The sequence below is a fragment of the Sceloporus undulatus genome, chromosome 9, assembly GCF_019175285.1.
Source record: "Sceloporus undulatus isolate JIND9_A2432 ecotype Alabama chromosome 9, SceUnd_v1.1, whole genome shotgun sequence".
Lineage (NCBI taxonomy): Eukaryota > Metazoa > Chordata > Lepidosauria > Squamata > Phrynosomatidae > Sceloporus > Sceloporus undulatus.
The window spans coordinates 34,769,000-34,792,005 of NC_056530.1; the positions used below are offsets into that span (position 1 = coordinate 34,769,000).

General features: G+C 45.0%; 2 protein-coding genes across 3 annotated transcripts in view; one reads left to right on the top strand and one right to left on the bottom strand.

The window, feature by feature from the left end:
* Positions 1 to 23,006, top strand: part of KRTCAP2 (keratinocyte associated protein 2) — a 49,365-nt gene that overhangs the window by 15,149 nt on the left and 11,210 nt on the right. Inside the window, exon 1 of one of the 2 annotated variants that reach the window (XM_042439770.1) lies at positions 22,144 to 22,195. The exons of the other annotated variant lie outside the window; for it this stretch is intronic. Within the exon in view, the coding sequence (XP_042295704.1) occupies positions 22,192 to 22,195 (4 nt within the window). The 5' untranslated portion in view covers positions 22,144 to 22,191. Of the gene's footprint in view, positions 1 to 22,143; positions 22,196 to 23,006 lie in introns of those variants that run through there. 2 annotated transcript variants of the gene reach the window in all.
* On the bottom strand, positions 932 to 20,509 carry TRIM46 (tripartite motif containing 46). The gene is made up of 9 exons (XM_042439773.1): positions 20,374 to 20,509; positions 18,338 to 18,684; positions 15,999 to 16,142; positions 14,558 to 14,653; positions 12,144 to 12,397; positions 10,385 to 10,506; positions 6,398 to 6,697; positions 4,439 to 4,736; positions 932 to 2,716 (listed from the first exon to the last, which is right to left on the bottom strand). Exons 1-9 carry the CDS (start codon positions 20,507 to 20,509, stop codon positions 2,341 to 2,343), a joined length of 2,073 nt encoding a protein of 690 aa, XP_042295707.1. The 3' UTR covers positions 932 to 2,340.

The window sequence follows — 23,006 nt, forward strand, 5'->3', positions numbered from 1 at the left end:
CTACTGCCTTCCACCAAGCATCACTGCCTTTTCTAATGAGTCTTGTTTTCTCAAGATATGTCCAAACTAAAACACTTTGGTATATATATATATTTTTCTGCCTAAGTAAAATATAGGATCTTATAGGAGAGGCAAGATAGAAATAAAAGTTATTATTATTGCACTTAGGCAGAAAAAAAGAAATGCACAGATATAACAAGGGGGATACCTGGTTTGCCAACATTACATGTGGAAGGGATCTAGGAGTCCTAGTAGCCCACAAGGAGAACATAGTCAACAGTGTGATGTGGCAGCTAAAAAGGCCATAGGAGGAGCATAACCCAAACTACAGGATCTGGGGGTCTTATCTACTGGGAAACGGAGGTTTCCTGGAAGGAGCCATTTGTACACTGTGGAAACAAAATGCAGGACTAGAGAAGTCTTTGGTATGATCCAGGATGGTTCCTCTTACCTTCTACACTGGGGTTTTGTCCAAACGGATGTAGGCAATGAACGTCTTGATGGATCATGTCTCATGGTACTGACAGAGCTCCCACTTGTGACACCCTTGCCCAAAACCGTTGGGGCTTCTAGCTAGACTTTGTCCCTCTAAATAGGAAACCAGCTGTCCATGACATTTTCCTTGAATCCCCAAATTCTAGTATTCCATATAGTGAGATACTGAAAATTGTTCACTCTCAGGCCTCTTCTATTTGCTGTGTTTTTTCTTCCCTTGGTTGTTTGAACTTCTTTTCTTTGGATGCCTAAACTGTATTTCTAAATGCTCAATGGACGTTTTAAGTTATTGCACTGCTAGAAATTTGAGGCTGAAGTAAAATTTCATTTGGGAGGCATTTTGCTCTCATTCCCCCCCCCCCCCCAACACACACACACCTCTGGAACAGTCCAAGACATTTTGTTGCCTGAGGAGAAAAACAACAACATGGTTTCCTCTGTTCCAACTTCATTTAATGTGAGGACAATCGGGGGAAAATGCTTACTGGGATTTTTAGAAAAAGACATCACATTTTCTATTTAAAAATAATAAATGGGACAAAACCACAGCTATATGGTCAGAATAGGCAACTTGAGGCTCTCCAAAAGTTGGATGGCAATGCCCATCAGCTCCTAGCCAGCACAGCTAGTCGTGGGAGTTGCAGTCCAAAAGCATCTGGAAAGCCACAAATTACCCAATCCCAATATATGGATGGTGAAGTTTAAAAATGCAATGAATCTTCCATGATGCCCAAGGTGTGTCCATGATGTGGTAGAAGTTTGGAAGATATGTGCTGGGAAACTTTAAGGGGGAAAAAGACATCCAGGGGGACAGCTAGACAAATTCCATTTGTTTAATGGGAATTCAGGTGATCTCAAAGGAAGCAGGCGTACCTGCCCCACAAAACTAAAACCTGCAGGGGGCAAAGTGTCACTGCCATGGTTCTAGCCACTCACCATCCATTTCTTCCCACCCTGTCATTTTTAAATTTTGGCAAAGGTATCTCTTGTCACTCACCCTTGGATGCCAATCTTGAAAAGTCCCAGAAGGGAGCCGGGAGAGATCAGAAATGAAGGTCATTAAATTCTGTTCAAAATTGGGACCGCAGGAGAAGTAAGGGGGGTACCAACTTCTCCACAGAGGGGTCCAAAATTATGGAAGGGAACAGGGAAGGAGAGAATAGACAAGGGATTGTACATGTTTTTAAAAAGGAGAGAGAGTCGACAAGCCATTAAAAACATATCAAATTATCCATGCATCAAAAAAAAGTCAATCCCTCTTGAACAGATCAAAATCCCTGTCTCTTGGGATCTTTTGTGGGGGATACCCCAACTGGAAAAAAGAAGAAAATCTCCCATCACCCTGCCCATACCAAGGCACAAGGGCAAGATGAACAGGAGGATAAATGGGCCTATGAAAGGGAATAAGAGGCTATGGCACAGAATGACGTTATCCTCCACATGGGGCAAATGGAGGGGGCAGGATCGCATCCACTTTCCCCACATCTTGATAACATTCTACATAGCAGAGCCTAAAGAGAAACATGGTTGTGGCCTGCACCCCTTGTTCAAAACATGGAATATCAATCTGCTGGAAGGTCCATCAGTCCACCAGGGGACACTATCAAGTCCACCCTGCAGTGGATAGGCACCCATTTTACAGGCCCTGGGCAGCCTCCTCTGCTGATTGTGTCTCCCCCCAACCCCACCAAATCTCTTCACAATTCACTCAGAGCCATGTTCTTTTTAAGGGTGGGAGGAGAAGCTGTCTTGTGCGCTGTTGTGTTAACCCTTCAGGCCCTAGAAGGCTGATGCTGCTCAATCTGCATCTCACGCAAGATAACAAAAGACCCAACAAGGGTAAGCTCAGTCCAGCTTGGAGAATCCACCAATGGTGACCTTTCGTTCCTGGCGGTTGGCCACCAGCTCTTGGAGGTGCAGGGCACCACCCCCAATGAAGCAAAAGGCAGGGCAGACGGGGCCTGAGCAGTCAATGCTGCACTCCCAGAGGCTACGGAAGGAGACAGCATCAAAGAACGTCACCTTGCCACGCTCATAGTCCAGGCAGATGCCCACACGGGGAGGAAGTGGAACAGTACAGTTGCCAGGGTCACGGGAGGTCAGTGCCACACCATGGGAGAGGAGAATCTTGCCCATGCCAATGGTCAAGAAGGCAAAGGGTGGTGACGTATCCAAGGTGGTGTCCTCGGCTCCACTGTCATGGCCACTGTCAGGATCATACCTGAACCAGGAATACAAGGTGTCAGGGGTAAGGGAATGAGAACTTGAATAGACAGCTGCAAGGCAGAAGCATGCCAATGTGTAAAAGTGTTAGTACATGGTACTAAAGCATTAGTAACTTGTCAGTATTAATATATTGAGTAATGGAGGTAACTTTATCAATTAGCAATAGTCAGTGGGATAATGAGTTAATATTTTCAAAAAATTCCAAACTTTTGGTGAAAGACATGCAGCGCTTTCACATCCTGGGATGTGGCTTCTAAATCTCACACTATACAAGACACCTTTAAAGGTAGAAGATGTGGGAATGAAGGTGAAAGAAAGACAATGAAAAAATAAGAGATAGAACAGTATTAGGATGTTATGATAACAGATGATATAGTATTATGATGATATGAAAGAGTATGAATGGAAAGGTGAAAAGGTTTACCTAAAAAGTTATACTTTGGTCTTTGGTATTTGCTAAGCTTTGATTCCAGTACACACACACACACACCCTGTGTATACCAAAAATCTGTGGATGCTCAAGTCCCATTAAATACAATGACATAGTAAAATGGTGTTCCTTATATAAAATGGTAAAATCAAGGTTTGCTTTATGGAATTTATATATATTTAAAATATTTTTAAGCAATGGATGGTGAATCCATGAATACAGAATCCATGGATATGGAGGGCCAACTGTATATAATCTATCCGTAATTGTTGAATAATAGCGAAATGGGAATAACTGAGAATTTGCCTGTGATGATGATAACAACAACCTTCCTTACTCCAGATTGTTAACACCCTTCTGAAATGGTAACACACAGTGGCAGGCATCCTGTTAGTAGCATACTATTTTTGCTTTTGAAAGACTGAGTCTCCTCATGCGGAGTTGGAGGATAGTGCAGGAGACAAAGAGAAAGACCAACACAATGCTGCAGAAGTGTTTGTGGAATCTGAAGAAGTTCCAATGAGACTTCTGATGGATCAAGGAAAAAAGTGGAAGGAGGACAGCCCCATCACATATGGCTTGTCCAGGGTTGATGCAGACTAAGCCACCTGGATTAGATTTTATGGACTCTCCTCCTCAAGGAGAAAAACTAAGGAGAAGAACAGTGGGAAAAACATCATGTTATGGACATTTGTGGGAGGAGCAATATTGCATTTATTAGATAAGGTGAGGAAAGTATGTATGCCTTGTGTTGTAGATACTACAAGGTAAGGGTCTATCTGGAGGTAGTGAGAGAATGGAATGTTGGGAGTGAGTGCTGATTGTTTGTGGTGTCATCAGTTAATACGTGGTGGTGGTGGTGGTCCATAGGGAAATAAGATTAATAAAGTCTTGCATAGGAACCATGAGGGCATCTAGGACGTTCCCACAGTTGGTGGCCACAATGGGGCAGGAGGCCCTCCCCTCTATTCCAACTGCTACTACTGTGGCCTCAGAGGGAGAAAAGAATCTGGAGAGTGTTAAGGGAACAGACGTAGTATAGTTCTGCATACAGAACTATTAGACTATGTAGTGCCCTACAGGATTTCAGACAAAATATGAGCTTGGCATTCCTAATAAGACCAGCTACATTCCAACCCAAGGTAGAATTTTTAAAAGAAGGGACTATGGCTCCCAGAATCCCAAAGTGGCTGGGGAATTCTGAGCTTTGTAGTCCAAAAAAGCAATTATTCCAAGTTCTGGTTTTCTCTGATGCCCCTCCCAACTATACGCTCCACAGATGCTCACCTGGGGCTCACCACATCCTGGGGCACTTGGAACCATTCTTGCAGCTTACTCTCCAGGCCCACGCCCACCTTGACCAGGTAAGAGCTGGGGTCCACACAGCAGGCCCAATAACTCCGCCCCTGGGTGACCGCCACATCTCCAATCACGAGGTCAATCGACAGGTGACAACTGGTCATCAGGCGCTCAGCGGCAAAGAGCATGGGCAGGCCTGGAACACTGCGCACCGCCCGCTGGTCCTTGCTGATGGCCAGGCGTTCCCGGTTGAAGCCCCATCGGTTGTCCAAGAAAAAGTTCAACACTTGGGATTTGGGAGAGGGGAGGGAGGAAAAAGAGGAAAGAGGGAAAATTAGAATTAGGGAGTCCCCAGATCTTCTTGCGTCTATATTTACAGCAACCTTGCCCTTAAACCTGCCCACAGCTTCTTGTCCTCCCCAATCTTTTTGACTCTTCATCTCAAGAAGAAAAAACAATATAGAGATGGAAAAACACTATAACTTTATTTTATAAGTCAAGAAAGAAAAAAGATTCTTGAAACAACTGTATCTAATAAAATGTAAAAATACAGAGATGCATAAATTAAATATAAATGGATAAACTGAATTTTTAAAATACATTTAAATTATTATTTGTTAAAATTTAAATAAATAAATGAGCTTAAAATAGAAAATTGTAGAAAATGACTTTGAAAAGGATATTTTTGAATGATAAATTGTACAGAGGAGCCCAATAACCTATCTGAAAGGTGAATTACCTTTCCTGGAGGCTTACATGAATTCACCAAAGTACTAGGGTAATTGGGGGAAAGATGGCATTGCTTCTTAATAAGCATCCCCCTGCCCTGAAATAGAAACAGAATTTAAACTCCAAAGGAAAGAGGCTAGCAAAGTGAGCCAAGGGGTGAGAATAACACATCTAGAAAGGATCTAGGTGAGGAAGACTGTGATGGCTCACATCCAGGCAATGGGCTGTGTGCAAATCTCCAGGTCAGTTAATAGAGCAGCAGCTTACTACAATTTTGTGAGGCTTCACTGATATTTTGCTGCAACTTGCAAATACTTTCATGGAGTTTATTTACTTAGCTTCTTCCTTCCTCCCGTTATTGCAGTGCCACTGTTAGAGTAAAAGCTACATTAAATGTTTCTTATCCCAGCTCATTAAATAAGATAGCAGGAATAATTCTCTTATTTCACCATGATCTGGGAACAGCCCCTTCACTTAAAAGATCTGTCTTAATTATGATAAATATGATATAATATGCATCACTGGTGGGATGAGTCTCATGTTTGGAATATAGTAATAGAGGGGTATAACCTTTTTAAAGAGAAATATGCCAAACAGGAAAGGAGGAGGAGAAGCATTATATGTCAGAGATGTTTACACATGTGAAAAGATCAGGGCTTAAATCCTGGAAACCAGGTGGAGAGCATCTGGATAAAAATTAAAAAGGAAAGAAACAACAGGGCTTTTCTAAAAAGCATAGGGGGACATTTTGAGGGTTTAGAAAAAACCCTAAAATTGTAGTTAATTTCTGGGGTGTGCATGGAGTGGGGGGAATACAATTGTCCGAGATCTCATGAAAAAATATGCAACTCCCAGGCCTCAGATAGTTGCCTATACCTACGGAGTTGTCTACATAAGCATAAGCCTCATATAAACATAGTAGGACATGTTTCCAAATAAAACCTATGTAAGAGCACACTAATAAGAAAGATAGGTTGAATTGGAACACCCACACAAGAAAGGCGACATATATATCAAGATGCTGAAAAGGCAAGTGTTTTTAGTCAAAAAGCCCTGTTAGAGTTTACACAGGCCAAAACATGCCAGGCTTTTCTATGAACAAAGCAACCATCTTTTGAGCATCTCCAGGTGTGTCTCCCATTTTTTTCAGTGGATTTCAACAGCTGCTTCCCACTTTCTGCTTCTTTCATTCCCCCAACCAAGAAAAGCAAGCCTTACCAGGTGCCGGGGGCGTGTGCAGGTAGATGTCTTCACTGTACTCTCCAAAGCCTGCTTTGTTGCACCCCCGGACACGCAAAACATAGATGCAGTCAGTATCCAGGTACTCTACAATAGCGCTGGTGCCCTGCACTTCCTCCCGCCTCTGCCACAGCTTCAGTGCCTTGCCCTTGGGCTCAGCTCGCCGGAACTCCACTGTGTAGTGCCAGGCGGGGGGAGAGTGCTGTGGCAGGCGCCAACAGAGGAAGATCTGGTCATAAGCGTAGGTGCGCTGTGTGTCAATCACAGGGGCTTCCGGTGCTGCACAGAAGGAACAGAGAAAGCAAAGGAAGGGGGAAGATGCAGAATGTAAGATGGCAGGGGCAGGCAGGCGCCCAGTGCTTTGGACTGACCGACAAACAACCAGCTACAGGCTAGGGGTTCCAAAAGGCAAAAAATAACAGTGCTTAGGCCCAGAAGGAAAATGGTGGGAGGAAGGGAGAAGACAGTTAGGTAGACAGGGGCAAGCTGCTGAGAGACTCCAGGGAGCAAGAGAGAGGCTCTGAGTGCAAGTTGGGGAGCGGGAAGGGAAGGGAAGGAGAAGAGAGTCAGAAAGAAAAAGTGAGAGAGAAGAGAGAAAGAAAGAGAGAAGCATTCATGTAAGCAAAGTAGGAAGATGCTAGAAGGAGGAATGGTATCAAGCTAGAGGGGATGGACAGTGGTGCTAAAGGAAAGGGAATAAACACAGGTTTGCCAGTATGGAAAAATGTGGGGCAGCTCACTCAAATGAGATGTTGCAGTGAATGATGGGAAAGAAGAACAAGCCATCAGACCATAAAGCAGGCACAGCAAAGATGTGGCCCTCAGTGAGGTGGCTACTACCATCATCTTTGAACACCAGCTGTGCTGCATGGTGCTGATGAAAACTGGAATTCAAGAATAACTGGAATGACATGTGTTGCCCAATCCTGACTTAAAACAGCTCTAACTCAGAGGTAAGCTCCACTGCGTTCACTGAGGCTAACTCCAAGGAATATATGCTTAGGATCACAGCTACAATTAATTCCCTTCCTCTTTTAATCAATTTGTTGGTCATATTTACATGTGGACAAAACAAACACTCAGAAACACAAAGCTCTGTGATAAAATGTCACATGAGTTGTTCATTGCTGCTGAAAAAGACTCTCTTTGACCCAGGGATTACTGGGGTAGAAGGATTATTTGGGAGAGGGACCCAGTTTTAGTTTCAGCTAGGGTACACCCACTAAAATAGAAGAGAATTACATAAATGATCACCAATAAGTCCCATTGATTTCAATGTGTCTACTGAAGCTGGAATTAAAATTGGAGATACCATAACACTTTGTTTTCACAAGGCCTATTGGTCCTCTTTCATTATTCCACTAGGATTTTTACTTGGTTGAGCTATTCACAAAATAAATCAAGATTCCAAATTACAACTGAAGAAATGTCTGTGGGTATGTACATATCTGGTACTATGCAGGTACCCAAAGGTGAAGACAGGAAGAAAAAGGCCTTGAGTAGCCTTTTCCTACATGTATGGCCTGGGCACTACAGCTATAAAGGATCTGAAAGTGACACAGACAACATGGGGTGGCTGGGTGTGGGTGCAGAATACAGGGTGGAAGTACAAAGCTTGTTAATGGGAACAGAGAAAGAGAAAAGAAAGAGCATAGGAGAGTTTGGAAAGGAGATTGGGTTGAGGAATTAGCTGGTTGGGAAATGACTTGCCTCATTTTTTAACTTCGATGATGACTCAGCAGCAGCCTCAGCCTATAAATAAAGAGAGGTAAAGCAGATGGATCAACAGCCAGGCATGGAGCAGGATGTGGGCCTCTGAGGGGTAATTTTTTTGCAGGGGCCACTGTGCCTGGAATATCACGATGGCTATGGATCATAGGATGCAGGAGTTGCAGTGACAGGGGAAAAATGGAACTGAATGGGCAAAGAATCCCATGGGGTGGTTGAAGGATACTCAGTGATATGAACACCCACCCTGGAAAAAAATACACCCTCCCTTCCACCTCCCTTGGAATGTGTCTGAAGAATGGGTCAAAAGGAACGAAGAACAAAGCAGCCCAACCTAGCAACGCATACTTACCCAGCATGCCCCATCTCCTAGGGCTGTGATCCACTGAATCCTGAGCAACTGATATGCCACATAAACACATTATATGCTCACCACACACCTAGGTGGGTGCCCAACACCAATGATTCAGGAGTGCAGGCTTAAGGTTCTGGGAGCAGGGAGCTCTTTAACAAAGAGCATGCTCTGTTGGCATTAAGGAACAAATGTGTTTTCCAGACAAGTAGAAACGACATAGGTGTGAACGCCTTCCTCCATAAACTGCAGCAACTCCATTGGCAGAAGCGTTGAGGCCAAGAATGATTTAACTGCAGATGGAGTCCTATTAATCTGGGGGGAAGCATAGATTCAGGGAGCAGCCACTGGAGTAATACAGAGCAGATGGAGGTTTGGAGACTGTTTTAGATGGGGTTATACGCCTCCTGTAGATCTAGGTTCACAGTTTAGGGGTACTCCTGGATTTAGATGGAACCTGGAGACCCAGGTTTCTGCAGTGACCAGGAGTGCTTTCATCTAAAACCTTGCATGCCAACTGCGTCCATTCCTTGAGATACTAGATATGGTCATGGTGGTACATGACTTATGTTACATTCCGCTTAGATTACTGTAATGGGCTGCCTTTGAAGAGTGTTCAGAAACTACAACTGGTCCAAAGAGTTGCAACCAGACTGTTAACTGGGGCAGGTTACAGGGATCACACAATGGCCCTGTTGAAACAGCTCCACGGGCTGCCAGCTTATTTTCAGACACAATTCCAAGTGCAGGCTATGACCTATAAAGCCCTACATGGTTCAGGTCTGAGCTATTTGGCAGACTGTGGGCCTGAACAGACAGGCCAAAATAAAGCTTCTTTGGATCACTTTGAAGGTATGCTGTTTAAATGACACATACATCTTAATAGACCAGAAGCTGCACCAAAGCTACGCTGCAATCCTTAGAACTGGAGCGTAGCTTTGGCATGGCTTCTGACCTCTTAGGACGCATGCATCATTTAAACAGCATAGCTCCAAAGCACCCCGAAGCAGGTTTATTTTGGCCTGTCTGTTCAGGCCCTTTATCTTCCTGTATGAGCTGTCCCATGCTCTGAGATCAGCAGGAGAGGCCCTTCTCTCTGTCCCACCACCATCACAAGCACAGCTGGTGGGGTCATGAAAGAGGGCCTTCTCGGTGGCTGACCCCAGATTATGAAACTCCCTTCCTAGGGAGGCCAGAATGGCTCCTTGTTGTCCTTCTGTCAGCAGGCTAAAACCTTTTCATTCAGACAGGCCTCTAAAACAGAAAGATTTTAAATAACAGGATAGGGGGCTGTATTGTTTTAAAGTGTACTGTTTTAAACACTTTTAGCTTTTTAAACTGTATTTTATTTTTTTAATGAGTAATATGTTTTAATATTGTAATAATTTAATTCTATTTTAATGCATCACTTTTATGTATTTTCAATTGTACTGTTCTTTGAAATTGTAAGCACTCTTGAGTCCCAGGTTGTTGTTGTTGTTTTGAGGGCGGGGGGAAGCAGGATACAAATAAGTATCGTCATCATCATCCAGAACTTCTGTTTTTTGGACTACCACTCCCAGACTCCTCCAGCCACCCATGTTGCCCTAGGTGTTACCCTAAAACATCTCAGCCTACCATACAAAAGTCCAACCCAACAAGGATATAGGTACTAGGGTGGGGGGCAAAATGCAGGCATTGCTCCCCCAAATAAATTCTTCTCATCCTCCTGAATGAAATTTCCCTTCAGTCCCAAAATACCATATGGCAGTTTCTTAAAGCTGTAGCTAAGCATTTAGAAATACAATTTAGATGTCAAGGAGCTTCAGTGCCTCACACTCCAATTCCCCCATCTCCCTAGCTACACCCTTCCTCTCATCCCAAACCAGCATAGATTTCTTACATACCTTTGATAAATGTCAGGTCCGTCAGCAGTTTCAGCTCTCGGCTCACATCTACCTGGAAGTGGCTGAAGGATGAGCTGGCTGCTGGCTGGAAAGCCTGCAGTGAGTCCATTGCCCTGATGATCCTAATAGCAGCAGGAGAAAACAGAGATAGGGGAGGAAAGAAGGGGTCAGACAGAAAAAAAGATGCTCTCGGACACAGCTCCAACCTTGATGATCCAATATAGATTGCATTATAAACACAAGCTTACTTTGAGATATACATTAGATTGCCTTTCTTAATGATGATTCCATTGAGATTAAAAGGGTGGTGCATACTTGCTTGATTTCTTATTGATAATGGCTTTTGATGGCAGGTGGCTGCTAGCAGACAAAATCACAAACACAGTGGTAGCAAGTAAGGTTTTAGAAAAGGGACTCTTTTGACACATGTACTCAACAAAATCTTTGCCACAGATTTTACCAATCCTGATCATTCTGTTTTCCTTCCTTGATAGTGAGTTGTTAATTCATAAACCCTTATTATTCTAAGCTTATTATTATCGACACAGAAGAGGAATTTTGTTCTTTAGCTTATAAGTGTAATGGAAATTCATTTTATTTTTAAGAAAAGAATTCACCTTTCTCTGTTATCAAAGGACTGTGTTTTCTTAAGATGAAGCTTTCAACCACAGTTTTGGTAGTAACTTTCCCTCAAAAATTCACTACTCAAGTTAGCATAATCCAGAATGTACAAAGTTATCATATCAGAAATAGCATAAGAGATAAGTGTTGTTATTGCAGATAATATAGCAGATCTGGGGCACCAGTAAATATTTCTAAAGCAATTGTTGTTGGAGCAATTGTCAACTTACATTGACAATTAATTAAAATCCAAAATCAACTATAAAGAATGTCAAAACAACACACTATGCAATAGACAGAGGGAAAAATGCATACATAAAACAGAAGTGATGCCAAAACATCAATATGTATAGGATACAACAAAAAACATGTAACACCACACATAAAGTCAGCTTAAGAAAGCTACCATAAAAAGATACCCTCTATCTAGGCTGATCACAAATCTGTAATAGGGTTATTTCTAATTATGAAAGGCAGAATACTAACATCTTACAAGTGGTTGGAAACAAACTTCATCAAAATGCTGCTGAGAACAATACCATTCTGGAGCCTGTGGATCCTTTCAGTCACTGTAACTGATATGTTAAATTAATACAAATGTCTCACTGAAGAAGATTGTTTTTGAAACAACTACAAACAATACCCTGGAGAAGCCATAAGGCCACTGTCCAAATGATTTGTTAGCTACAGTACTTCAGTCTGTTCTCAATATGTTTCTCAGCTACTTACAAGATGTTGCTATTCTGTCACAGTTGCGGATTTAGAAGCAGCCAGAGGGTATATTTTTACAGAACCACTCTGAGCTGACATGTGATGTTATTAGGATTGCTGGGTGTCCTTTATTATAAATAATATCTGTTATTTGAGGCTGCAACATAGATTTTTTTTTTTGTATAGACTGAACAGGATGCCAAAAAGCCAATTATTTAGGGCTGTGGGTATTCTGAGAAAAGATGAGGCCAAGTTGCAGGAGTTCTCTGAAGCTCACTGCCAATACAGATAATTATGATATGAATAAAACAGATTCAGGACTGCCAATAGAGCCAAAAAAGTGGGTTTTGTCATTTCCCAATTCCTCAGTTCATTTTGCAAGTCCAATCCACTTGAGCCGGGCAATGGATAAATGTGTAATAAACACCTGTTATGTAGCTGCTTGGCCGCCTGTACGAAACAGGGTTGGTCTGTCTCCTTCAGCACTTCTTGAGCATAGCCCACCATGCCCGAGTTCTCCATCATGGCCCGGTGTTCATGCAGCTGCGCACGCAGGTTTGAGGCACGGTCTTGCCTGCATTCTTCAATGGTGTTGAGAAGGGAAGCCTGCTTTTCTTCCAGGAGAGTGCTCAGGCCGCGCATAAGCCGTGCCACTTCTTCCTTGGCCTGAGTGCCATTTGCCTGCAATGAGATAGGAGCAGAGAAGAGAACTCATAAAGAGCAGCCATCTCTTCTGTAAGGTATGGAGGCGTTTGCTATCTACTAGTGATAATTCAACAACTGTGTGGAGGCTGAAGGGGTCTAACTGGGACACATGCTTCTTTTACCATTTTTAGCAAGCAATGGAATTATTGATAATGATAATCGAATATCACTGAATGCCAAAATCAGAATCATCCATGCCAAAGTATTACCAATTTCTATGTATGGTTGTGAAAGAAGGCTGATGCCAAGAAAGCCTATAGGAAGTGATGTCTTAGTCTGATAACTCCCCCCACCGCCCTTTTAGTTGAAAATATACATCAAAAAACCAAATCAATGGACCAGAGAACAAATCAAGCCTGAAGTCTCCCTAGTAGCCAAAGTGATTAAACTGAATCTATCATATTTTGGAAATACCAAGAGATGACAAGACTCACAGGAAAAGATAACACTAAGCAAAGTGGAAGGCTATAGGAAGCAAGGAAGTCCATGCTGCAGGTAGATTGGCTCAGTAAAGGAACCATAGCCCTCAATACACAAGGCCTGAGCATGTCTGTGGATGTAGGGGCTCTTGGAAATCTCTCTTTATGGAATCACCATAAATCAAAGCCAACCTGACAGCCAAGTGTTGCTGTTATTAGTTTTACAGTCTACATGGTGTTACTGACTGGAGTTTTGGAACATCAATGATTCAGATTCTGTCCAAAAATCTAGGAATATGTGAGGTATCTTTGGAAAGAGTGATACATTCTAAGCAGTGACATTTTTTGTAACTGCACTGTTGTGATCCTTGTTGTGCGCTTTCAAGTTGTTTCCGACTTTTGCAACCCTAAGGCAACTCTCTTTTAAAAAAGTTATTTCTAAAATAATATTATAACCTACATACAATAGCCTACATACAATAATATCTAAAAATATCTTTCACATAATATTCCACATACAATATACCAATATACCACATTAATTATCTATTCTTTATTATCTTATCTAGATCATATCAAACCATTTGATATTAACAAAACCAGTAATTTTAAAAGCACATAAAATTATTACAGTGCACTCTTTCCTTACGCAGGGGATCTGTTCCGGACCCACCCACCCACCCCGCCCCACATAAAGAAAAAGACGCAATACTTCTTCTGGGCGTGCTGAGGTTCTTCCGGCGCAGCCTTCTAGTGTATAACACGGGTGCATTGTATTAATATCTTTATCTTTTTTATTGTCTTCTTTTCATCATATACCATTCACAATTCCACAAAGTTATAATACTATTAATTTATCACTAATTAATTTCCCCCCTTCCTTTCTCCAAGTGCTCCCCATCACCACATCCTAGTATCTTCATATTACTCCACCCCCCAAAATTGTAACTCTTCCTGTAGAGGTAAAACACCTCCCTCGTTTACTAAAACCTTTTGTACAAATATTTTCCACATATTCCACATGGGCCTCTCGCGCAACAGTCCCCTCCGCTTGCACAATAGTCCATGCGGCGGCCCTGTAGGAGGCCCGCTGCGGTCACCGGAGCCCTCCAGCAGGGCTCCAGGGGTCGCAGCGGGGCTGTAGAAGAGCCGAAGGGAAGGGCCTGGGACGGGCGCCCAAGCCCTTCCCTTCGGCCTTCCTCCCACCGAAAGGGCCCCTTGGAGCCCTTTCAGCCGAAGGGAAGGGCCTGGGACGGGTGCCCAAGCCCTTCCCTTCAGCCTCCCTCCCCTTCGGCCGAAAGCACCCCTTGGAGCCCTTTCTGCCTCAGTGCCCTCCAGAAGCCATAGGCACTGCCAAAAATGCCCATTTCTGATTTGGAAAAAAGGTATTTTACAATGTTAAACAGTGCAATTCACTAACCACAGAGAAAGCAGATGGAAGAGGAGAGTAGGAGATGTTAAATACACTCATACAACCTCTGTTGCCCTTTCTGAGTCTTCAATCCATGGCAGCTGGTGACAGCTGTGCCAGTGTGATGGTGAATCAGGTGTAGGTTTTGATCCAAACTTGAAAGAAGCTACCTAAGTCCTGAGCCTTGCCCCCCCCCCCAATATTTTCTACAGGTTAGGTAGCTCCTTTAAAGGGCATTCCACTACTCCACCAGCCACTACCGATGTCCAACACTAAAATGACAAGAAGAAGCCAACACCTTCTTACCTCAGTGAGCCTCAGTGTCTCTTCCAGCTCACTAATTTGAGCCTGAACTGTATCTTGATTGCTCAGAATATATGCCAGGCTTTTTGTCAACTTGTCCTGGGGGAAAAAGGAAGGGGGAGTGGGAGAAATATATATTTTGTTAACATCCTTGTTGTATTAGCTACACTGGCTTTCAGTCTGTTTCCGAATTCAGTTCAAAATGGTGATTATGACCTTTAAAGCCCTATATAGCTTGGTTCCAGACTATCTGAAAGATTATATCTTCCAATATGAGCCTGCCAGTTTTAAAAGCTTCAGAGGAAGGCTTTCTCTCAAGCCCACTATCATCACAGGCACATTTGGTGGTCACAGGATAGGGCCTTCTTGGTGGCTGCTCCCAGGCTAATAGATTCCCTCCTGTGGGAAGCCTGGTTGGTCCCCTCTCTGTTCTATTTTTACCAGCAGGCAAAACTTAAAAAAAAAATATTAAACAGGCCTTCTGCCACTAGGGAAAGGCTACCATCTGGGCTGCTGAGGTGATGCATGCCATGGCACCTTTCCCCCAGCAAGGCCTTAAATTTGCCCAGTGGGGCTACAATGGCAGGAAGAGCACAGAAGCTCAAGCCAGACAGGGTTCCCTCCAAGTGGCAAAGAAAATACCTTCCATAGATTGCTTTAGGGAAAAAGAAGAGAGCAGCTGCTAGAATATTACTTGCAAAAAATTGGAAATTGGATAATATACCCAAAGTAGAAGATTGGCTACAGAAAGTTATAGAATTTAAAGATATGGATATATTATTAGCATTAATCAACAATGAATCGAAAGCAAAAAGAGAAAGAGAATGAGACTTGATAAAAAGATATTGGATTAAAATATGTGATATAAAAGAAGAATTATTGAATGAAGCTCTTAAGTAAAAATTAAGTGTATGCTTCTTGAACTCATTTACTGAAGATATAAGGATGAATAATATATAATAAGGAAATAACACTGGATATACTAGGAAATATGTGTATACATGAATATCTATATGTGGATGGTTGGAAATACAAAATGTCTCGAACAATGTGTAAATATTACAATGTATTGATGATGGATATGCAGTACACACTTTGTAAATATGGAAAATATGGAGATTAAATTAATAAATATAAATATAAAAATGTGGGACTATAGGGAAGTGGGGTGTTAGAATTTTTATTTCGATAAGGCAATGCCCCCATTTTCACTGATAAGTACATTCTTGAGTACAGGTCACATAGCATCCAGGTCTCTCCTTTAACACTTTGATGTGACTTCCCAGCATCTGCTGTCAGAGGCAGCTATCTACAACAGTAGGGATGGTCCAGACTCTACCCCATCACCAAGCATTGCTACTTCCCTGCACATTTTTAAAATTCTTTTGTTTCATGAGATGTGAGAAGAGCAGAAAACGCAGGTGTGACCCTGAAAACATCTTACTTTGAGGGCCTGGTAGGCGCTGACCACGGGTGTGATCTTGTGGCCAGTGTGGGTGCGACGGACGCGGCATAGCTGGCAGACCAGGCGTTGGCAAGTTTTGCAGTAATGCGTCACTTCCTCCCGGTGCTCTGGGCACGTCAGACCCTGCAAAGGAGGAGGAAAGGCAAAGAGGGAAAGGGAATGTCAGCTGTGGCTGACTTCAGCTCTACAACTAGACTTGCTGTTTATTGAGAGGCAGGATGTTCCTAGTCTTTGTGGAACTGAAGATTGCTGTTGTTGTTGTGCGCCTTCAAGTCATTTCCAACTTATGGTGACCCTAAGGCAACCCTGTCACAGGGTTTTCTTGGCAAGCTTTGTTCAGAGACGGTTTGCCATTGCCTTCCCCTGAGAGCATGTGACTTGCCCAAGTGGGTTTCATGGCCAACTGGGGAATCAAACTCTAGTCCTCTAGTTCAACACCTAAACCACTACGCCATCCTGGCTCTTTGGAACAGAAGCTAACACTTGCTAATATTTCAAGAAGTTCAGTAAGTCTCCCCTTTTCCATTCCTTTTCCTGTTCTGGGACCTCATTCTAATTTTTTTTTTCACCTCCAGCTGGATTCTAGCATAACATGGAATATTGCTTGGAAAACCAACTGTTTGTTCTGGAATCCTGCAGGGGCTTTATGGACTGCTGACGGAAAAATAGGAGTCTGTCAAAGTTAGGAATTACAGTAGAATTAGTCAGAGATTTAGTAAGACTTGGAGAGTTATTTAGGTTCAGCTAGAATTATAACGAGACAGGGAAAGAGTAACATCTGTCTGTCTGTCTGCCTGTTTATGGTAAATAAGTAATCTTTAACCGCATGTTGTACTTTTGTTTAATACATTATTTTTATATTATACTCTTGTGTCTCTGGAAATGCTACAACATTGTCTCAGTTCAGAAACATGGTGTCTGTTCAAAGGTGGTGTTCAAAGTGGTGGGATTACAAGAATAAAGTATCACATATGAACCATGAGGACATCTAGAAAGTTCTCATATATGGTGCCATAATAGGGGGGTCAAGTGCAGGTTCCCGTATTTGGTGGCAGTTTTGGGATAAGTAGACAATATTCTGCTCCTGGAATCCTTCAGGGACTTCATGGACTGCTGAAAAACAAAATCAAATACAACCAGAAAAGGCCAGAAGTCCACTTCTGGTTTTGATCAGTTGTGGGGTGGCGTTTGTGTGTGTGTAATGATAATACACACTCCTGGACAGTTATAGCATCAATCTATGCCTGCATTTTAGGCCATAAAAAGGACAGTTTGGGGAGTCTATAAGGGTCCTGCACCAGACTGTTGCAGTATATGGCACTGGCTTCCAGGATTCCACCAGTACTTTTCCATCCCATGTCTTCCCTGGCCTGATTTTCCCCTGCTCCTTCTAACAGTCAACATTTTGTTGCCAACTGAGCATGTTTTCTTCCCAGAGCAGTTTTGAGGTCTCACCTGTTTTCATTTCCTTTATGTATTTCTGTGACTTTTGGGGTCTTCCCCTCCACAAATCTGTTGATGCCTATCTCCTACACATTGCAATGAAGGTGGGAGGCTTTGGTTTCAATGGGGCATTGAAACCACTGGGGTCTTTACATTATGGGTTTAGAGCTGCCCAAAGGGCTGAACTGTATCTCCACAACAGTTCCAGCACCTTGGAAAGCTCCTTAAAAGTATGGGCTGTCATTTGGACCAGCTTCACTACCCCACTGGCACTGGAACCGCCAGTATGCCTTTTGAAGGACGCATGCACTCATGGCCCAAACATGAGAGAGTTATTCCTGAGATGTGCAATGATACAAGGGAAAGAGAAGAGAAGAGAGAAATTCAGAGATTGGGGGGAGCTTGGCAAAGCAGAATTGATTATACCAGAGCTGAGCAACTGTGTGGGGACTAGAGGCCATGTTTCCACTCACTAACTCCCCACAAGACAGCCACACACACAGAGCCAACACACCAAAGTACTTCTGCTTCCATTTCTACTCTAAAATGAAAGTTGCAAGTGATGTCACATTACTTCTTGTTGCCATTTTAGAGAAAATGGAGGAAAACATACGTATTTAAAGGTGGGGTGTTTGGGCGGGTTGTTTTTTTTTTTTTACATTTAAAAACATTTGGGGTACCCAGGGCATGATCTTCAGAATAAAATAAAATAATAATGCTGCCCCCCCTCTGCCAAATGTAGGATCAGGGGCCTTTGGGGGCTGCAAAAGAGGGGTCCAGACATAGCGCACAACTCACAGGCCACACCTTCCCCATCACAGATTATACCCACCCAGGCCATGAATGGGGAAAGTTGGCGGTGGAGAGACTCTTACCTTGGGCCGGAAAGTGAGCGTAGGTGGAGTGGGCTCATGCTGTGCTTTCTGAGTGCCCCAAGGGTGGTAGAGCTTGAAGCATTCATTACAGAAGCTGGATTTGCACTCAGTGCAGCCTTTGGTGGCCTCCAGCTGTGGAGGCTTGCAAAACTGGCACATGATGGCTGCGCTGACATTGATGGTGTGGCGGTAGCGCTCCACTACACGCTCCAGCGTCAGATTCCGGAAGAGGCTGCCCAAGCCCCGCTCACCCAAGTCCACGTCTCGCTGGCATGTTGGGCATGGGAAGAACACATTTTGGGGGTGCACAATCCCGCCTCGTTTCCGACCTGGATATGTGCCAAAACCTGGGGAGGACACAAGACCAGCTGGTGCTTAATGTCACGGAAGGGGGAGTCTATCAATAGTTATTGTCAGAAATAGCAGCAAACCTTCCCAGACTCAGTCAATTAGACTTCTGAGGATTAATGGCAAGCCTTTATCAAAAAGGTCCAACTAGTAAGGCAACTTTAGACAGAACTGAAAACTCAACACACGTATATGAAATAAAAGCAGTTGAAAATCCCAACTCTACCCCCCAGAAACACAGTTCTCAAAACAGTACAGTGGTACCCCGGGTTACGAATTTAATTCGTTCCGCGGCGCCGTTCGTAACCCGAAAGATTTCGCAACCCGAAAAAGCCATAGCCGCTAGCGCTGGAAAGCCGCGATTTCGTGCGAAAAAGCGCCGAAAAGCACCAAAATTTTTTCGTAAACCGAAAAAAAAACGTAACCCGGAACAGTTTTTTCCTATCTAATTTTTTCGTATCCCGGAAATTTCGTAACGCGGTCATTTCGTATCCCGGGGTACCACTGTATCTGAAATACACACAGTTCTCAAAACAATTATCTCTTCCGATATTATCCCTTTTCTTCCCAGAGATTTTGAACCTGGTGGTGTTAACTGCCCTCAGTAGTTAGTCATAACTGACCCTCAAACACTTTAAAGCAGTAAAAGAGAAAAATAACTGTACATTCCTTTCCCAGGCGATGAGCAAACCCAATTAATGCAAGCTCTCTCTCTGCAACTGGTTCAACTTAAACACATTTAGAAACACATTTCTAAAACATGCCAAATCACACAGTTTATCTTTTTATTAAATCCATATAACACTATTAAAATCTCTCAGGTGGGGTACAGACTGCCAGAAAGAGGTGGCCGGGAGCGTAGCTGCGCGGCAGCAACCAAATCGCGTGGCGTGGTTGTGTGAAAAAAAGGAGCGCTGAAAAGCGGCTCCTTTTTGTGCCACAGTAAACAGCTGGCGGCAGTGCAAGCACATCGCTGCCGCGTGGCTCCATCTGAATACCATGCAGCAGTGACGTCATAGCTGTGAGTGCCATCTGGACAGTGCCACACAGCTATTGCGTCATTGCGACGTGCTAGGGTTGCGGGATGTGTGCACGCCCCACCCCGAGACAACCCTAGCAATATTGCCACCCAATATCAGTGTATCTGCCACTAGGAGTAGGAATCACCTCTGAATTCTTACTACAATACCGATTCTAAAACCACTACACCATACCTTTACCTAAAACAACCACATATGTATAGCTTGTTTCCTCAGCCTTATTTCTATTCTTGGACCTATCCTCTCACTACCTGCAGAATGTGGGGTACTATAGTAATATCTCAGTAACATATTACTACAGCCCAATCACTCTGCATCTCCGCACTCTGACAATGACCTTGTGACATGTCTGCACTCCGCAGCCTGGGCCAGGCCTCTGTCTGGGCAGAGATGCCCTCCGGAAGGCTGTTAGGAAACCAATAACAAAACGGTGGCGGAGGGTGCTGCCTGGTTCCTTTGACAGAGAGAGCGAGAGAAGAGACCCCCTCCCAGTCCCTTCTGGCCGCCTTCCCAGCCCCTGCCCTTCCAGGGCATCCCTCCTCCCTCCTCCCTCCCTCCCCGCCCACTGCAGCAAGCCAGGCAGGAGGCAGGCACCCTCAGGACCCATCATCCACAGAGACCAGGGAGGGAGGGAGGCCAAGCCTTTGCCGGGCATCACCACCAGCACCCGTAGTCCTTCAACATCATCATCAATCTCCGCCTTTTGCCCCAGAGCCTCCGTCCGCCACTCTGGGAGGGATGGCGCCAGGCCCCCAAGGCAGGAGAGGCTTCTTCCTGCCTCCATGCCATGGATCCCAGGAGAACGGGGTCAGGAAACCGCAATGGGAGGCTGGAGGGCGGACAGGGGAGAGAGGGGAGGATGAAGAAAAGAGGGAAGGAAGGAGAGGAAGAGAGGAGGAAGGAAGGAGGGAGGAATGAAAAAAGAAAAGAGAGAAGGAGGGGAGAAGAGGAAGGAAGGAAGGAAGGTGAAGAGGGAGGGGAGGAGGAGAAAAGAGGGGTGGGAGGAAGGAGAGGAGAGAGGAGGAAGGAAGGGGGAATGAAGCAAGAGGAAGGAGGGAGGGAAGGATGAAGGAGAGGAAGGAGAGGAAGGAAGAGGGAGGGGGGAAGAAGAATAAGAGGTGAGGAAGGAAGAGGCGGAGGAAGGAAGAAGAGGGAGTAGAATGAAGAAAAGAGGGAGGGAAGGAAGGATGAAGGAAGGAAGAGCGGATGGTTAGGAATGGAAGAAAAGTGGAGGAAGAGAGGAAGGAATGGAAGAGGGGGGAGGGAGGAATGAGAAAAGAGGAAGGAAGGAGAAGGAGGATTGTGAAGGAAAGAGTGGAATGAAGGAAGGAGGGGAGGGAGGGGGAGGAAATGAAGAAAGATGAGAATGGAGAGGGAAGGAAGGGGGAGGGACGGGGGAGGACGTGGGGAGTGGGGGAGGGAAGGAGAGGAGAGGAGAGGGAGTAGGAGGGAAGGAGGAAGGGGGGGGAGGAAGGAAGGAAGGAAGAAAAATCGGGGAAGGAAGGAGAGGAAGGAAGGGTAGGGGGAGGAGTGGTCCAGGCCCGGAGGGAGGTTGCCATGGCGACGGAGGGATGTGCTCCGTGCTCTCGCATCCTTCTGAGCCCAGAGTGGGGTGGCGGCAGGGAGGCTTCCACCCTGCTGGCAAGAGAACAATGGGTTCTGCGAAGGGCGCCCTGACGAACCCCGCCCAGGGGGCCGCTCCCTTCTCCGCAGCCAGGGTCCGGTGAAGGGCTTTGCAGGGCCCACCAGCCTCCCTCCCTCCCTTCCCTTCCCCTCCCAGCCCTGGCTACGTGATTGCGGGATGTGCGTTCCATGTGGGAAGTGAAGGAGCGGAGGTCCTCGCCTCCTTCTGGCCATGGCGCCCTGCTCCTCCCCGATCGAGCTCAGGCTCGTTCTGTGGAGGCGGATGGAAGAGCCTTCTGGCTTGCGCCCCGCGGGCCACGCCCTCCAGCCCGCCGAAGAAGCGAGGAGTAGAGAGGGGCGTCGTCTGAGGGACAAAGTGCCTGCGTTGGCTTTACTTCCTTCGGCCCCCGAGCTCCTCCGCATCCTGACAGGGCTTTTGAGCCCGGTCGTCTTCGGGAAGGCAGGGCTCCCGCAAATCCGGCCCTCATTTCTCTTGTGGGTGTGGCAGTACTCGAACCGCTCCTCCCCGCTCCTTCCTTGTTTCGTGCTCTTCTCTGCGGAAAGGGGTGTGCCAGTGGCGCCCTCTGTCGGCGATTCGGGGAGAAAGAGTATTCGATGTCGCACGGAAACGCCGTCTTCGAAAGCATTCTAGCACGCGCCAAGAACACAAGTTAACGTTCTCCCTCGGCTGGGTGGGAGAGTTGGCGCTGCGTATTTGGATAGCTCCCGCTTTAATCGGTGGTCGTGTTGGAGGAATGGCAGGGCGCATGGCGCAAAGGGGACCGTGGGGGTTCGAACGAAAAGGACGGCAGGCGACGGATTTGAGGCGCCCCGCGGTGCATTATGGGTAGGTGCCCGCGAAGAAAAAGGGGCTGCTTGGGGTAAACGCATGCATTGTGGGTAATGTGGGCGCTGGGGTTCACTTGGTCAGAGGGTGCCATTGTCCTCTAAAACCAGGGACAAAATGTAGGACAATTATTAAGACACAACTGCAGGGAAAAACAGCCCAAAATGTAGGACATGAAGAAAAATGGAGGACCCCGCAAGGTCCAATCTTTTTCTCCAATGTATACATTTGGGCTGAGTTGTCTTCACTTTGGTTTTGAATTTGTCCCTACATTTTGTCCCTGGTTTTAGTGGACAATTATGCAACCTAAGTCACCAGCTCAGCTCTTTCAGGTCATGGCTGCCTTTGGCTGAATCATCCATCTGGAAGGGGGTCTTTCAGGGTCTTCCAGACCCAGTCTTGCCATCCTACAGAAGGTGGATTATGGACTACTAGCTTGATCATGCGTAACATTGCCCTGGAAGGAGGGGGGACATCACCCGAGCCAAGGCAGTAAAACGCTGATCAAGATAGGCTGGGACGTTGGTAATCTCAGATGTGTATGAACTACAAACTCCCATGAACACAAACCAGCATAGCCAATTGTTGAGAGAACTGTTGTCCAACAAGAGAGGACACTGCATTGACTCCCTGGGGTTGGATGTTGGCCTCCTCCTTATCCATGGATTCAAACATCGACAGCTTGAAGAGTAAGATTGCAAATGGCAAACCTTGGTTTTCCATTTTACACAGGGACACCATTTTTGCTCCTCCGTTATATTGAATGTGGATTGGCATCATGGATTTTGTTATCCGGGGTGGGATCTTTGAA